Source organism: Strongylocentrotus purpuratus, unplaced genomic scaffold (genome assembly GCF_000002235.5).
Source record: "Strongylocentrotus purpuratus isolate Spur 01 unplaced genomic scaffold, Spur_5.0 spur5_contig_865, whole genome shotgun sequence".
Classification (NCBI taxonomy): domain Eukaryota; kingdom Metazoa; phylum Echinodermata; class Echinoidea; order Camarodonta; family Strongylocentrotidae; genus Strongylocentrotus; species Strongylocentrotus purpuratus.
The window spans coordinates 80,456-99,243 of NW_022145574.1; the positions used below are offsets into that span (position 1 = coordinate 80,456).

Consider the following 18,788-nt stretch of genomic DNA (forward strand, 5'->3'; position numbering starts at 1 on the left):
TCAGTAGGGGAGACTGGGGACAATAATAGTAACACTAGTGTCCACGTATAGACATAGCCTACTAGGGGCGGATCCATGCAGCCGGTACGTGGCAGGGGAGGGGGTCAAAGAGGGGGCCCAATTCGTGAGAGAATATTTAGCGGCGAGATCCAGGGGGGGGGGGGGGGGGGTAAACGAGCACTATATTTAGTTTTAAAAAAATTGCGCTCGAAAATTGGAAAAATCGCACCTCCCTTGAGCGCCTGGCGAGGGGCCTTTTTTTTGGAGATGGGACCCAGAGCTCATCTCCAAAAAAGGGTAAAATTAACGTGTTTTTAACTGTATTTTTCCCAGGGGAGGGGACCCGCCTCGCCCTGGATCCGCCACTAGCTATTATAGGTGCATTATCTCTAGCTCTCATCTTATCTCTACTCCGCAATCAGCTTGCATGCCATCTCAAGCATCGCGTTGCATGCGGCGCGCGCGGCACTTGACAGAGATGGGGAACTCCCCCACCAGACCATGCGTATGCGTTGCATGCGCATGCATGTGTGTGTACATTTTTTTGTCTCTGGTTCGATGTTTGTCATTTTCAAGTTAGGATTCAACCTGAATTTAGCAAGGCCTTTCACGCCATGGAGAACATTCCGTCCACGTCATCTTCGTCAAGTGATGATATACACGAGGCAGAGGCTTGGAAAAGCTGCTTCAGGAATTATCTCATCAAGCATCAACTTCAAGATCAAGAGGCAGCTTCAGTCGTTCAGAATTTGACAGAGTTGATACAACGGCCACTAGCACTATCGGTGGCCGAGCCAGGTGCCGGGGCCCTGGCGCCTGGCGGCACTTCGTCAGCGAGCGGCACACTTGCTCCAGCAAATACGAGGTACCTGTACTGGAGATACATAGACCCTACTACTGTACTACAGTAGATCTAGGCCTAAATACCAAAGCAATTGCTGACTTTAATAGTCACATTGATGTGTGCATTTGAATGGAAAAGTAGAAGACAACAATATCAACTTGGACTTCAGAAAAGGCTCACTTACAAGTAACAGTACAAGCAAAATTTATGATTTTCTCCTTGTTTTGATATTAAAATTTGGTGACAATTATCTTGGCTTCTATAATTCGCTCATCCTCTACTAATTGTCACTCAGTCATTCAAACACAAATAATTTGTGAGCGTTATCATTGTTATTAAGGCCCGATTTTTATACCACATTTTTGCGTTGTCCCATACATCTTTCTGTGTACAGTGCTTGTAACTTTACTGGGCCAAATTTCTGATCATTTTGATGACTTCAGAAGCTTGCATTAGGCTATACACACCAATACTAATGCTACATGATCAACTTCTTCCAATAGATTCCACACCATTTCTATGCAATCGCATGACTTGAACTCAACTTTATCTTTAAATACTAAAAATACTACCGTTAACCGGTAATTTTATTAAGGATATTAAAAAAAATTGTACAAAATAGAAGATTTACTGGAATAGGGTCTATCATGATTTTGGTGTTAGATTATAAAAAGAAAATCGCACAATCATGACAACAAAGATGACGGAGGCTAATTAACACGTACGCTTTGCATATCGCGCGATACAGACAGCTGTTGAACAAAATTTACAACTCAGCGTGTACCACTTTTTCCTCCATTCTGGAATTTTGGGCTGTATCTTTTGATAGAAACATTGGTGAGTCTTGTAATTTAAAATGTGTTCCTCTGAGCAGTTGATTTTTTTTCAAATATCCAACCACTCTCTCTCTCTTGTATCCTTCCTACGCAATATTTTGTGAAAAGCAATCCAAAAGGAAAAATTGAAAATTTGTTCAGACACCCTTATATAATAGCAGGTGAATGAAATGCTTCAACACTACAAACAGCTGGAAGCAATCAAGAAAATAGGGATGCCCATGTCTTGCTGAGAAACTTTACTTTATTCTTGCTGTATGCCTCTCTAATACACTTTGGTGGGAAACTTGTAGGTTGATAGGCATTAATCAAATGCAACAAATCTCTAAGAATAAGTAAAGTTATCAGTGGGGTTAGGTTTCCCAAAAAAAAATGGCGAAGAAGATATTTTCTTTTGGGGGTCAGGCTTGTCTGAGTACAGTGCAAAAAAAGGGTTACCGTACTCGGAACATTTGGTAATCATTGGTATTAGAAACTACTTCATTCTTCACTGGTTGCCAAAGGCTTATTCTACCTCCAACAAAATCTTTTTCTACCTCCAACAAAATGTTTTTCTACCTCCAACAAAATCTTTTTTTCACTAGGGAGTACCTCAATGGACTGTGGAATAAAGGCATGACAAATTCAAAGACGGGTGAGGCCAAACGACTTATGACGGAAGCTGTAGCTGTGACCAAGATGAAGTACAGTCAAATTAAGGTGGGTTATTTCTTGTACACTGTATGTCAAGGAATTGAAGAAGAAAAAATTGTGCATATATTCATTTTCTTTTATTTATATTTCCCCCCCAACTGCCTTCACTACGGTATTCAAAAGAGACAGTATATTATTACACGTCCTCTAAAAATGGAAAGTCCATCCTGAGTCATACATTTACCGGTAACAATGTTAAATCGTAGATGCATGACCCTACGTGTCTGTGATATGGTATAATAATTAAGCCCTTAAAAAAAATTGTGTTTCAAAATGATCATGAAGTGCCTCAAAAGAAGTACAAATCTATGAGTGACTGGTTTTACCATACTCATTTTCCTCAGTAGAATGTAGTGTTATAGTGAAACCGTTAGGAAAATGCAAAATAAATTTTTGATTTTCACTCATAAATATCTTGATAATCAGACAGGCAATCGGCTTGTTACAGTCATTGGATTCCTGAATGACATAAAGGTTAATAATTATGATTGCAGCATGAGCGAAATCAAGGATTTTGTTTAAGGATCTGAGACAAAGTTACCGGATCCCTTTAATGAACATCCAGCAGTAACATGTTAGAAAAGGGATTTTTCATTCTCCTGCTTATCAATTTTTAGTTGGCTTGCATTTTTAAAAATAATTTGCTGAAAATTTCTCTTTTTTTTGTATTTTTTTGTTGTGCTTGCAGAATTTCATAGACAACAGAAGGAGAAAAGAAGTCAAGGCCACACAGGACAAAATCTCAAAAACAGGCAACAGGAGGCTCTATGACATTTTCATGTCTCAAGAGCTTAACAAATACTGTGGTAAGATATGTTAAAGATATAGACCAGTTATGGTCATGCGATTGCATTGTAAAAGAAACGTTGTGGAATCGATCAGAAAAGGTTGATCATCTAGCATATAAGTATTGGTGTGTACTGCAAGCTTCTGGAATCATCAAAATGATTAGAAATTTGGCCCAGTCTTGGTAAAGTTACAAGCACTGTACACAGAAAGATTTATAAGGGACTACGCGACATGTGCGCGATATCTATCAGGTCCAAATAGATATAATAATCTACCAAATATATCAATTAGTAGGTGGTTTCTTGGTAGAATTTGTATCATCACGTATTAGTCAAAACATATTATTTCACATGATTGGTAATAAGTAGGTCTAATAAGAGCTCCCATTTCATTTTTTTGAGAGAGGGGCGTTTCCAAAACTAATCTTTACCTTGAAAGCCTCTGTAAAGCGTTGGGAGCCCCAAAAAATTGATGGCAAAATTGCACCTAAACTATGGTTTTCTGCGTACATTTACACAAAACCCAAATATGGTATTCTGTCATCAATATTTGTCTTCAAACACATTTGTTTTGAAAAACCTTGCAGAAGTGTGTGTAATCAATGACATCCGCTTTCACATCATTACCGTATATATACACTATACAGTCTAAAGAGAAGGTTGAGTTCTGGGAAGAGGTAACAAATAATTTGTGAGCTTTATCATTGTTATTATGCAAGGGTGGAAGAACATCATATTAAACATGTTCCCTGAAAAGCATGGCTCTTCAAATGCCTTCATATTCTAAATATGAAATGAAACATCGTAAAAATCAGGGGGTAGGTTTTTTTCGCTATGTGCTTGTGTAGTCCCATATACATCATTCTGTGTACAGTGCTTGTAACTTTGCCAAGATTTGGCCAAATTTCTTATCATTTTGAGGATTCCAGAACCTTGCAATACACACAAATACTTATATAATAGATGATCAACCTTTTCTGATAGCGTCCACACCGTTTCTTTCACAATGCAATCACATGACCAGAACTCAACTTTATCTTTAAGTGATTTTTTGTCATAATTCTTTTGGCAAATTTTGAGCTCCTAACACTTTAAATAAGCTTTGAATTTGAATTGAACATCGGGGTGATCTGGGTGCCGTTTCTCGAAACCGTCATAACTACAAGATCAACGACATCTCGCCACAGTCACGCAACTTGTCAGCTAAGTGTTTCACAAAGCCGTCTTTGCCAAGATGAGCGACAACCACCGCGACAAGCGAGTTGTCACTGCTCTGAACCTGTCATATCTTTTTAATTGCTGTAAAGCGCCATCACAAGTCAGTTTGTTGCCATTCCATGGGCCCCAAAATGTACGATTGGTTTCACTATCATTTTGAGAAAAATATAGACGAGTTCGGTACGTAATTCTCTGGGATGCGAAATGCAAATGTAAAAAAGTGATAATACAAATTATACAGAAATTTTAAAAAGCTGAATATAAACATTAAATCACAAACCATTAAACTATAACATATAAATAAGAGAGAAAAGAATGTTACACACCGTTTTCCATAGTCTTTTCTTAGGATACCGTCGTACCTTTGGGGCTTATGTGCATTATTATTCCCTCTCTAATTACTTCTTCCAAATTATATTTTCAATATCAAATCAATTATATAACGAGTATTTATGAGACTCTAGAATAAAAACTGGCTGAGAAAAGGTATTTTGCCTAAAATTCCTCGTCACAATAAACAAAAAAGTACGTATTGATAAACTATCACATTACGGTATCCTTCAACTAAGTCGAAAAAAAAACACTCACCGGTTTTTCTTCAATTTAAGAATCTTTACAGAAATATGCAAATCGTTTTGTGATCTACATTTGATAATGACACTATTTATTATTTATTTTAGGAGAATTTATATGTATATATTTCTTTTTGAACAATTTTAGCCCCAAAACTTGTTTTGGGTTATTCTTGATAAATCAAATGGATCGTGACAAAGACTATGTTCTTGAGCTGCTAGTATCGCGATATATCGATATCATGTCTGTCATGGCTTTGTGAAACGGTTTATCCACTTCATGACATCTCCGTAGGTCGCTGACAAAGATATGACTGTCATGGCATTGGTTTCGAGAAATGGCCCCCTGGTGCTATTAAGAATCTTGACAAATAACCTGTTTTAATTATAGACGACAATTATCTGGGAAAAGAAGAGAAACTGAAGCTTGCACATGACTCCTGGAAGGAGTTAAGAAATGACCCCACCACCTTGGCCAAGCTAAAGAGCTTAAAGGAAGAGGGAGCAAAGGAGGCAACAGATCAACCTTCAGTTTACAACTCCAAGGCAACAAAGCTGCTAATGCGCAAATGGGTCAAAGACATTGATAACAAAGTAAGTTCTCCTGCCCTTGATCCGCAGGGGTGCCAGCAGGCATTATCTTTCCAGGGGATGTTTCACAAAGATCATAAGTCGATCTAAACTCTAAGTTGGACATAAATATTATGGAGAGCCATATTCAAAAGTGAAATTTCAAGTATTTTTTTACTTTTTATAAATTCCACATCAAGAACATGAAATCTCCTTGATAATAGAACATATGATGATTTGAACCAACATTTTATGCCTTTTAGAATAAATCATACAAAATATTTTTCAAAGATGCTAACGGCTTTCCATAATTGTTAAGTCCAACTTAGAGTTAAGTTTGACTTGGGATCTTTGTGAAACATCCCCCAGTTTGTCCATCTGTACATCCAACTGTCGAGACATCTGTCTCAGTAGAAACAGTAGAACCCTTAGATGTTTTTTTTTAAAACCATACTTGACCAAGATGTAACCATCGATGACTTTGTCAAGGCTGCATTTGAAGTCACATGTTTTGTACTTGTGACTCTTGATGAAGGCATCGTTTAAGGTCACTACAATATAGACTCAAGGCAGGACTCAACTACAGCAGTGGGACCCATTTTGTGAGGACTAATTAAAGGGGCTGTAGCATGACGAGACTATGCGTCTTTCCCGAGGCCCACTCGGGGAAAATCGGATGAAGGCCTACGTATTTACGTGCTTGCAACATACGGAAACTGAAGCGTGAGGAGAACTTCAGTGCAGTTGTCCAAAAGAAGACGTAGATGGCGTCAACCAGTATTTCCCATGCTACAGCCCCTTTAATTAGGCTTTGAACCAAATCTTACAAGGGTTAAAGGTCAGTGATTTATGAAAATAGTCTTAAATCGCTATTTTATCCAGTATCAAAAGGATTTACACAGAGTTGATCAAGGTTATAGATTTGGCAAAGATGCATTTTTTTTTCTCAATCATCTAAGATAATTAAAACACAAATGTTCACAGGACCATATTCTGCAAACATTGTTGACAGTAAAAAGCACACTAAATACCTTGGAGTTATTGTCCAACTGACAATTTATACTTTCCCGTTCAAAAAGTGTTTCTCCTTTCGAAATTTAAATATATATGTAATATGATATATATCTATCTTGCTAGAAAGTAGAAACCTATCTGTCAATTGAATGCTCAGGAAAGGTTTAGTCTCTAAGACCTGCAGTTATACTTGAAGCAGCTTTGACAATAGAAATTTGGGGATGCTCCCAGGAAATGCAGGAAATGTACATGATGTGATTTCTTAAAAGTGCAATAAATATCATTAGGAATAAAGATCATCAAACTTCTCACCAGACATATACAGTCAAACCTGTCTATAGCCAATGCCTAAGGGAAACACAAAAAGTGGCCTTTGTAGACAGGTGGGCTTTGTAGAAAGGTTCCTTCAGTGCCTGTTTCAATGAGAAACCATTTTCAAAGGAAACAAAAAAGGTGATCTTTGTAGTTTATGGTTACTGAAGCACATTTGACTCGACTAGGTGTACAAAACAAATATTTTAAACTTATGATCATTAATAACTTGAAAGGTATTTAACTGGAACCAGACTGAGGTTTTCACCTTTTAAAGTTGAAGGATGTCAGATTTGTTTTAAATATGGCTTGTGACATTTGGAAGTTATACAATTTATTTGTTTTTCTTTTTGTAGTGCAAGGCAATGAATGAGCTGGGGTACGAGTCCCTCTTTCTTGCAGTACACAGAACGGAGGACGCCTATAATCAAACAGGAACGGAACAAGCTCTGGTTGTAGCACACCAAAAAAGGTTAATCTCTTCATTGGGTTCTGCGGCGATACAAGAAGGTGAGAACCATTACGTTATAAAATTCCTTTATTGTATGCCCAGTTGACATTGTGGGAGAGGGGGGGGGGGCTTTTAAGGCCCCCCTCCCCCTATGATCTTGGCCGTCAAAAAGTTGGAATGCTAAACAGAACACTACAAATTTATAATAATAATAATAATAATAGTGGGTTCTTGTATAGCGCTCATGTCAGTCAGATTTGACCCTACTGGCGCTCCCGATACCCTGGCTTTGGCACAGCTGCCATACGGGGCTCTAGCATTTCAAGGAATAAATTCCTACCAGGTACCCATTTACTTCATCTGGGTGGAGTGTGGCAAATGTATACGACTTAAATATTAATGCAACATTAATTAAAATTGAAATTTACATTGATATGATTGTCCAATAGTTGTTTGTGTTTCCATGTACTAAAATGTAAGATTTTTTTTTTGGTGTGTCTTTATTTTTTTAGAAACAACCTCAAGATCACTTGAGTCGCTGAGTGATGAGGTTCTCCGGAGTAGAGTTCAGGCTCATTTCAATACAGCATACAGTAAGTATCCCTCTGCGCCTCAGAATAGTTTACTATATCGATGGCGCATAATAAATGCTGTATTATTATTATGTCAAAACATTAATTTTGATATGTTTCGGTGTTGGATGAAAGTTTCTTGGACTATTTTGTCAACCATAGAGCCTACTTTCTATGTCTTTGTGATGTATTGAGGCACAAGGAATGATATTATGATAACAGACAAAAGGAATATGTTAGGATATACATATAAAAAAATATTCATACACAAATATACAGTGTTTAGATGTAGAGGGGGGGGGGGGGGGGGGGGGTAAGGACAATTTAAGGAATATTTTAACTTCTCTTCAACAAAATCCTGGATATAATCTGGAATTAAAATATTTTTCTCATGTGTGAGGAGGTATGTGAACCTGTGATATACGAGGATAAATTCTTATACTGAGGGATCAGTGACGCAAAGACGTAACTCCATTTTGACCATTTGAGAAAAAGCGATTTATTTATCATGGAGCACTTGGGCCTTAAGAATTAAGTATATGTCTCACTAGCCATTGACTCTAATGGGGTGTTGGGTGGAGTTAAGTCTTTGTGTTTCCTGGAAAGCCCAAATTTTCTGAACATTTTGATATCAAATACTTATTTTGGCAAAATTATTGGTACGTCTTTGTGTCCCTGAACCCTCGATATACTCTATTGTTTATTCGCAGTGAAATGCCTGGGTAAGCCGAGGACAGGGTATGACAGAATTGGTGCGGGGGAGGTGAGAGTTACTGGGATGCCACCAGGAATTCCCTTCCGCAGACCCGGTACATACGGGAGAAAAACCAAAATCAGAATACTTCAAGAGGCTGCTAATATCAAGTTTTCAGGTGAGTGACATCCTTGACCTTACAACAATCCATAAGAAGAAGACATGTATTCAATTTGACAGTAGAAAATATAATAATTTCGCTTTTATATAGCGCTTAATACATCAATGATGTCTCTAAGGGCTTTACAGATATACTATTATCCCGGTCATTGGATTCAATACTTGCCAGCACACACTGCACAATCTCCACTCCCTGGGAGCACTCCTGCCAGGTGATACTTGACGCTCAAAAATGTTGGACCAACAATGACAGTTGCATCCTACCGGGTACCCATTTAACACCTGGGTGGAGAATAGCAAGTGAAGGTTAATACCTTGTCAAAGGATATTAGTGCTGTGTCAGGATTCGAACCCTCGACCTTCGCATTTCCAGTCAAGCGCCTTAAACTACTCGATCACGACACTCCTAGTTCAGTAACAGATGAGATCAACATACATCATTTCAGAAAACAAAGCTAAAGACTTGATAAAACTAGTACAAGATTGAATTTCAGCCACATTTGTTTGGACCATTACATTGTAGTATTTTCTTCCGGGATTGTCTTTATTCTTTTCATTGCTACCCAAGTTAATGGATCACCTTTAAAACAATATACATAGTGGTCCCAATGACATACAGCCAGCATCCTCGTTTTATATATTTCTTTGACAGATAAGGTTATTAACTTTCTTTTTGATCCAGAATTCATGATTCTCATCTTGTAGAAGAAAAACAAATAAAACTGTACCGTGGTCTGTTATATAATTGGAGCAAATGGAGACAGAGGTACACGGTTATACTCTAAGATCATTATACTCGTACCAATGTTAAATAAATCAACATGAGAAACACAATGGTGCCATTCATCTTGTTTCAGTGGAAACCTCTGATATTATGGTTTTCCTTTAAAGCCCGTCTGTACTAGTTTGGTCAGGAGGGATTAGACCACCCAGCATGGTCACTGACAGGTGGCTATCTCATCAACTCGGCCTCTCAATTAACATATTAAAGAAAAAGAGGATTATGAGGGACCACAGGCACCGATTAGGCATTGTTTGCTATATAGAGGGCACAAGTAGTTGTAAGTAGTGCAGTGGTGCTGTAATGTCTATATATCATTTTGAAGTATTCACTGTAACAACTACTCAGTAAGCTACTTGAAAGATTTGTGGCAACTGCCTTGCCCAATCACATCGATTCATATGGTTTGCTTTGTACTAACCAACATGGGTTTACGGCAGGAAGAAGTTGCGTGACCCAATTGGTTAATGTATTGCACAGCTGGAGTACTTCACTGGATAAGAGACGTCCAACAAGAATAGATGCCGTGTTCCTTGATATGTCAAAGGCCTTTGACAAAATGCCCCATCATGTCTTGCTCTCTAAACTAGCTGTAGATTTCAATGTCCAGGGTCAATTGTGGCACTGGATAAGTTCATTCCTTTCTGGTCGGATTCAACGTGTCATCTTCATGGGCTCTACCTCTGAATGGACCGACTTCCAATCAGGGGTACCCCAAGGGAGTGTCCTTGGACCAAAGCTGTTATTATTTGTCAACGACTTGCCTCTCTCGGTTCTTTCCCAATGTGTTCTCTTTGCTGACGATGTACTTTTGTTCAGAGAGATCACATCTCCAACGGACGAAGTCCAACTCCAAGATGATCTAAATGCTCTGCATTTGTGGGCCCTTAGGAACAACATGATATTCAACGCAGCAAAGACCAAGATGATGCATGTGACACGAAAAAAGCGGATTGAACCTCCTATTTACCTTTTAGGTGCTACCCAGATAGATCCCATTTCCACATTTAGATACCTTGGCGTAGTTATAAGCCCCGACCTGACATGGAATTCGCACGTGGATACGATTGTGTCTCGGGCGAATCGCCTCCTTGGCTTCATAAGACTTGTTGCACGTGGCGCTTCATCCAACTCTATATTTTGTCTTTACAAAGCACTAGTACTCCCGTTACTAGAGTATGGCATTCCGGCTTTGCACCCAATGACATGTTCCCAGGAAAACAAACTTGAACGGATCCAGAGAACCGCCACGCGCATTGCACTGCAGCAAGCTCGTGGAGTGATGCCGTACAACGAGAGACTCCGCTCTCTCAATTGGTATACACTAGCTTCTCGTAGAGACTACCTTTTGTGTACTTTTGCCATGAAATGTCTATACGGTCTATGTAATTGTTCAGCTCTCCTTGATAACATGCTCATCAATCCTCGTCGTCCCCACACTCTGTCCTTTCGCCATCTTCCTTCTCGTACAAATACTCTGTTCTTTTCTCCTTCAAGGCGACTTCCAAGACTTTGGGACACTCTTCCCATAAGTGTTAAAGATGAGGCAGTGATATCCTCTCTGTCTTCTTTTCTTCGCGTTTCAAAAACAGCAACATTAGATAGTTTGTAGTTGTAGTTTTATCTCATCCGGTTTTACATGTAATTACTTCACTTTATACCCTCTGATTAGTTTCCGTTTATTTTTCTTATTATATACCATGCATGATGCTGGATTATTTGTATTGTACTTAATTAATCTTACTTTTTTATTACATATTAATATGATTACTGATATATTGACATGCTTTCTTCAGGCCTATATATTAAACACTGAGCTAGGTACTATATTTTATTATCGTTAAACATGTATCTTACATCATTTATACACTTGCATGTTAATACTGTTTAGGGCATTGTATACTCTAAGCTTTATATCCTGTGTCTTTTATAACTAATACACTATGTCTGATTTCAATGATTTTTCTCAACCCTGTTGAAGATACCAGCCTCCATTACTCTTTATCTTGAATTCCTTATTATTTTAATATAATGCCGCTTGTATCATAATGTTTATAATTTCCTTGGTACATTTAAGTGATATCCATCTTTGTAGGAATATGCGATGTAATACATTTGTCATTTTTGTTTTAATTTTTGGAAGGAGGGGGGGGGGGGGGGGGGGGGGGGGGGGGAGTTAAGATGTATTTTTTTCAAACAATGTGCAATATTGTATGTAAGTCAATGTTATGTTTATAATATATATAAGTTGATTTGGAAGCAACATGTGAGGGCTCACACGCCTCCGGGTAATAGTGTTGAATTTCACTTTTGTGAGCCCTGGCCCACACGTTGCTCCCTCCCTTTTCCTCTTGTATTGTTAATGTATTGCATGATCTGTCAAATTGTATTTGTATTGTGCTTTTATGATTGGCCTAATAAATAATAATAATAATAATAATAATACAATGTATTTCTAATTTCCATTTACATTAGTTGTCAGCGAGGAAGAGGGAGACATAGCAGAAGCAGAGGTTCAGGATTCTGAAGATGCTCTTCCTGTTCCAGGTAATACGGATGTTATGTATATTTTCATTGTACTATATTCTGTTTATTGAATAATTAGCTACTTCAAAGTAAATTTCAAATATTACAAATATCGCCTTTAAAAACGCCATTCCATAGTAGCTATAAGCATGAAAATGTCAGAACAACCAGTTCTGATATCTAATTTTCAAACAGGAATAGCAAATCGGTCGATTGTAGTCAGGAATCATTGTTTTAAAGCTTAAGTAGCATCAGTCTTGAGAGGGAGCTATACAACATAAAGATTTTCGTCAATTTAGACTTGATTTCAACCGTGACAAAGATCATTGAATTTTTTAAAGTTGCATAGGCTTCAAATATGTTCGTTTGAACTAATTCATGACCCCAAACCCAAACTTTGTATTACATTTAATACATGTACCACCCTCTCTCTTTCACTCTCTTTTTCTATCCCTCCTAACCCACCTCTCCCTCTCTCTCTCTCTCTGTCTTGTCCTCAGGGGGTGGATGTCCTCAGGAGGGGGGGGGGGGGGGGGGGGTGGTAAGTTTTCTGGGGGTAATTGTCCCGCTGGTAATTGCCTAAGGGGTAATTGAACCGTATTTATCTGTATAATATAGACAAAGTTGCCACTCTTACAATGTTCACGACAAAAAAGAGGAAGAAGGAAATAAAAAGAGAAGTATGTCCTCGAGGGATGGATCGACACATTGACTTTGCAGAAAATCTAGAATACCAAAAATACCACTACTAGGTGTTTTAACCCTACAGTGTATATAGCCTATTATATAGCATATATATACATTTTTTGCGATAATTTTTCAACACAAACATATCTTGGGCTTTAATTATATTACTTTTTTCTTTCGAGTCTTGTGCATCTTAGAAAATAAATTCTTTCAGTGAAAATCAGACCTACTGTTACTAAGTCACGTGACCTTTTGTCTTTGCATGTCAGCCCGAAAATTGCTCATTTTCGTAATTTGTGTACAAAACATATGGAAATCTCATTTTTCCAAAAAAGAGATAAAAAATTGGTTATTTGGTCATGTTAATAGTTTAGGTGTTTGTTTGGGGTCAAAATAGTTGAATCATAGTTAGAAATGAAGTACAAACAATAAAACACATAAGTTAAAAACAAAGAAATGCATAAGAAATTATCAAAACATTAGATAACATAAGGAATAACCTTAAGTTAGTATCATTATTCCAAAATCCAAATGGTTTAAAGAATTTAGGTAGTGAAAACAAATGTTTAAAAATGAAGAATATATGAATTTTGGGTAAAAATGTGAGTTTATGACCTTAAAGATAAACTCCAGTTCTGGTAAAAAACAGAAAATTAATTCTCACAGAATCTAACGAAACTTACACTGAATGTTCAAGATTACAAATAAATGACATGTGTCAAACAATTTTTGAAGAAAATGTATACTGGCTGAGTAATGAGCATAGAAAGAAGAGGAAATCAAGGTAGCACTAGCCCCGACACCATGTGTGTTGTCCCATATATAGCTTTCTGTGTACAGTGCTTGTTACTTTACCATGACTCTGTCAAATTTATGATGATTTTGATGACTCCAGAACCTTGTATTACACACCATTACTTACATGCTATATGATCAACTGTTTCTGACCCTTTCCACACCTTTTCTTTCACAATGCAATCGCATGACCAGTACTAAAGTTTATCTTTCATTGCATAAATTACCATAAATATGCAAATGAGTGAGGGTATTTTTCAACAAAAATTGAAATAACCATAGTACTTTATACACTTCACTTGACATGCATGCATGCAAATGTCAAGTCATTTCACTGACATCTATGCTAGATGACCGACCTTTTCTGATCGATTCCACAACGTTTCTTTCACAATGCAATCGCATGACCAGAACTGGTCTTTATCTTTAATGCATCATTTACTTTTGTTTTGTCATTGACATTGAAATGTATTCTGTGGCTTCTTCATGTTTCAGGGGAAAGGCCCAGGAGGCAAACGAAAAGGAAGAGGCAAAATGCAGGTAATCGTATTCAGTCAAGTCTTTTGACTTAGTATTTCCCCATCAATCTAAGACGGATCCCTAGCAGACATTAGTGAATTGGCCAGCATATAGCTGTCATACATACACAGATTATTTTATAAAGCTCCCCCAAGCAAATTATATAAGTGCTCATTTAATGTGAGATGTCAGTTTGGACTAATGTTGTGACGTCTATTTAGTAAGTAGTTTGCCTTAAAGTCTGCTTGCTAAAGTAAAGTACTTACATGTAGATGTGGTTTGAATACTAGTTAAGACATTACTCAGCCAAGCCAATTGCTATGTTATATATATATATATATATGCTTACTTAATTTTTTTTTTGGATTGAATAATAGCCCAGGAAACTAAAACAAAATTTAGTGATAAGATGCGCTTTAAATCAGAGAGTCCATCAATTAAAAATGTAGAAATCACATCATTATTTCATTGCTGTTGGACAATCATATGTTGGGTAATGCAATTCATTTAAGATATATTGGATAAACCTTGGGCATGAAACGGCCCCGGTCACAGCGACGGGGTTGCTGGTGACCACCAACCACTCTGCCCAGGTCGCGTTCCAGAGAAGAACAAAAATATAGTCCAAACGAAGAAATAAAAGTTCTTGACAAGCGTCAAGTATTGATAGTACGTTTATTACAATTAAATACATATTATCATAAATCACAAAGAATCTATGGACTGGGCACCCCAAACTCTGCTAAAGCTTTAACATCTCATGGCAGTAAGGTATAACTTATCCATTGGGTACAAATACATATCTACTAGAAAAGTGAGAGACAAGTGAACGTCTACTATGATTATTTATTTTTTAACCAACAGGGAAAATGCAGATGAAAAGCCGTAGAGAACATGACAAAACAGGTACTTTTTTAGTACTTAATTCATATACTCTGTATTCCATTGTCAATGCAGACATATTAATCTGTATAAATAATGAGTAATAAAGACATGTCAAGCATGAGTTAGATATGTCTGTAATGGCAGTAAACAATAGCTGTTAGGAAATAGAGGGGGGGGGGGGGGTTAGGAATCAGTAAACTAGATCATATATTTTCCATATTTTTTTTATAGATCTAATAGAATAATCCCATTTGGAATTTTTTGTGCATTATCTTTAGTCTTTTTAATATTGTTGTTTTGGGTAAAATATTGTTAGCCCAACTATGGGGGATAGGGTTTCAGGGTTCTTGAGGGGCCTAGCAATGACCATTTTATAAACGCTGTTGAGTTTTCAGGGTTTTACATTTATTCATACCTCAATTTACATCTTAGATATCATTAATATGTCTGTGGACCCCACGCCGAAAGGGCTTCACGCACATTTTTGATCCACTTTGGTCTCTCCAACATCCCTCTCTTGTCTTCTTGCTTCTTGCTTCTGTAATTATCCAAGATTGTTTTTGATGATGGTTGCATCAAAGCTTAAAGATAAAGTTGAGTTCTGGTTATGCAATTGCATTGTGAAAGAAATGGTGTGGAATCGATCAGAAAAAGTTGATCATCTAGAATATCAGTATCAGTGTGTACTGCAAGGTTCTGGAATCATCAAAATGATAAGAAATTTGGCCCAGTCTTGGTAAATTTATAAGCACTGTACACAGAAATATGTATATGGGACTACACAACATGTGGCATAAAAATCAGTCCCGATTTTTATACTGTTACATGCCGTATTTAGAATACATTTGAAGAGCTATGCTTTTCAGGGAACATTTTTTATCTGATGTTCTTCCACTCTTGCCTAATAATAACGCTCACAAATTATTTTTCACCTCTTTCCCAAAACTCGACTTTCTCTTTAACTTCAAAATAAAACAGTGTGGTATTAATTTGTGTCATATCAAGAAGCCAATGATTCCTATTTTGGCCAGTAATGAACTGCATTATTAAATCTTATCCGATTTAATTCAGATTCTCCGCGACAGCAGGGAACTCTGGCCCTAGAGAGGAGAGCAGATGTGACTGAAAGTGCAACCAGGGGTGCGAGAGGCGGAGCAATGGGTGGGGCCAAGAACAGGGCTGCTGCAACATTATCACCCACTCCCAACGCATCCAGCCCCCAACAAATGTCCACAGTCCAAGAACCTATTGCGGAGATCTCAACCATTCATGACGACACTTCGCATTCGACTACCATATTAAAAAACAGTGATCGCCGCAATCCGGATATTCATCGACAATCCGACATCGAATTCGTAGGAGCGGAGATGCAGAGTGGTTTTGGTTCAACCATGTCCTCTGTCTTGGAAAGTGCAGAGAATTATCAAAAATTGGGAAAAGGGTGTATGCGCCGATGCAGCAGAAGCAATTTGCGACATTCACAGTCCGTCTCAGATGTCAGGTCATTATCGGATTCTGAAATGACACAGCATGATCAGATAGAAAGCAATGGGAGAATGATAGGGTTCCTTATGGATGACGTGAAACATTCCAAAGCAAGATTTGAGGCACTAGAGAAGAGGCAGGTAGCTGGTTGCCGCCACAACAGACAATCAACTTCAACTCATTTTATACCTTACGACTCTGAGAAGAAACAGGGACGATCATTTTTCATCCTTCCAACCACAGACCTCAAACTGCAAGCCGAGCTCTTCCTAATCGGAATCGGCAGTGGAAGCGGGACACATCTCTCTTTGAAAGTTACAGCAGACGCGGGCTACCCAAGTGAAGCTGGACAGCTCCCATCACAATGCCGATTTGAGATCCGTATTCATAACTTTGATGATGAAGAAGAAACCAGGATGAAATCTAAGAATTCCGAAGAAAATGGCGGCTCACACATCGTGGAGTTTCCGAAGGTGATCGAAAAGGATGTGGTGGAGAACGAAGCACTAGGCTTCAAGAAAAATGGCATGCTCAAAATCACCCTCATTGTATCTTGGGATGAGGTTATTGATCAATAGAATCGTACGATAATCAACAAAGAAGTGCTTCTTATTATACATCATGTTCGGAGCCAGAAGGGTTTTAACTCTGTGTTATGGTATATGAGTTACTGCCCTTCTGGCTCCTAACAGACTATCCTGATAGCTACTATAAACAGATGATATATTATATAAACCAGGACTTCAACAAACTATCCTGATAGCTACTAAAATACAGACATACTATTAATACTTTGGTCAAATAAGAAGACATGAGTTTATTGAAAGATATGTTCACAGTGAAGGCTTGGTCTTACCAAATAAGATGCCATAAAGGTTAATAATAGGCTGTAGAAGACACTTAAGGAGAAAAGTCAACCAACTGAAGACAAAACATATAGACCTGAAGCGAAATAACACAGCAAGTGTGCAAACGAACTGAAAAGAACAGAGTAAGGAGACATTTTGCAAACAACTTTTATATTGGTGTGATTTTATTTAAAAGAGTGTAAAGTAATTCAATTCAATTCAATTCAATTCAGTTTCGGTTTATTAATATCAACATCAATAAAATGTGCATAAAAACAGGAATGATCATATAAATGTACAATAAAAATTATAAAAAATAAAGTTAACATAATTGTTCATACCTCAAGTTATATACATATATAAATAAATGATAATAGAAGGATGAACAACCTATAACAGTCATTGAAGTGTTGAACTAATTATTGCAAGTAAAAATAATCTTTAAATTAAACAAATATATAATAGAGAGGAAATTATCATATTGCAATTGAGATCCATAAACTGAACAAAATTGAATCATGTTTTTGTTCGTTTAACAATTTCCCATGTGTTGTTGCATAAAGTGGATTTTAAAATTTACTTTAACTTTGTCAAATTGATGTAAAAGAATTTACATTGGTCTTGAAATCATCTTTAGTGGAAGAAAAATATGTTCATGCTCATGACAAAGAAGTTTTGTACGTCATCTTACATAAAATATATGTAGGTTGTTCAAATAAGGACTACGGTACTATTTCTGGACTAAATAGGATAGTAATGTTCAGTTGCATGGTTAAAGGTAAAGACCAGTTTTGGGATCACCCCCCTCTCAAAAAATGAAATGGGAGCTCTTATTGCCAATCTGTCCAATCATGTGAAAGAATATGTTTTGACTAATACGTGATGATACAAATTTTGCTGAGAAACTGCCTACTAATTGATATATTTGGTAAAATATTATATCTATTTGGACCTGATAAATTTGCACACATTTTCAAAACATGTCCAATTATTTGATTTGGTGTGAATTGAAGACTTGGTCTTACCAAATAATTAGTTGCCATAAAGGTTAATAATTGTTGAGGGGTATGCTTTGTTTTTATTTTTTAATTTTTTTTAGCATGTCGTAAATTGGACGACTCATCTGTCTATGATTTCGCATGTAGCTTTTTAGTTGTTTTTCTCTCTTTTTTTTCCTGGCAGTTGTAATTTGGTTAAGATCTGGAATTGTTAGAAATGATTTACATATACCATTTCTGTGAAAATTGAAAGTAGCAGTGGCCTGGTATCGAAATTTTAGTCTTTTTGAAATTGATGTAATATTTTCTTAGAATATGGGGATTTATTGTTTTCACATAGACTACTTTGCGGTTATGGTGGTGCATGGACATGTTCCCATTTTCCAAATAATTACATCTTTACGAAGGAGAGGATTTGACTTTGGTTTTACTGTACTTTTTATTTCATTGAATTTTAGGGGTATAGATTATGCATTTTTAAACTTTTTCTATACACAATAATAGACAGTATTAAAGGAAC

General features: G+C 37.1%; 1 protein-coding gene across 1 annotated transcript; it reads left to right on the forward strand.

Moving 5' to 3' along the window:
- Positions 1-478: 478 nt before the first annotated feature.
- Positions 479-17,518, forward strand: LOC100889165. Its single transcript, XM_030973559.1, has 11 exons — positions 479-865; positions 2,265-2,379; positions 3,062-3,179; positions 5,343-5,545; positions 7,204-7,357; positions 7,811-7,891; positions 8,581-8,742; positions 12,001-12,072; positions 14,029-14,073; positions 14,917-14,958; positions 16,009-17,518. The coding sequence occupies exons 1-11, from the start codon at positions 615-617 to the stop codon at positions 16,998-17,000; spliced, it is 2,235 nt and encodes a 744-aa protein (XP_030829419.1). The 5' UTR covers positions 479-614; the 3' UTR covers positions 17,001-17,518.
- The last annotated feature ends 1,270 nt before the right edge of the window (positions 17,519-18,788 follow it).

Bases quoted from the DNA above. Each gene is read 5' to 3' on its own strand.
- LOC100889165 (XM_030973559.1), top strand. From the start codon at position 615: ATGGAGAACATTCCGTCCACGTCATCTTCGTCAAGTGATGATATACAC. The intron at 866-2,264 runs GTACCTGTACTG...TTTTTTCACTAG, and splicing joins CTTGCTCCAGCAAATACGAG to GGAGTACCTCAATGGACTGT. The intron at 8,743-12,000 runs GTGAGTGACATC...CATTTACATTAG, and splicing joins TGCTAATATCAAGTTTTCAG to TTGTCAGCGAGGAAGAGGGA.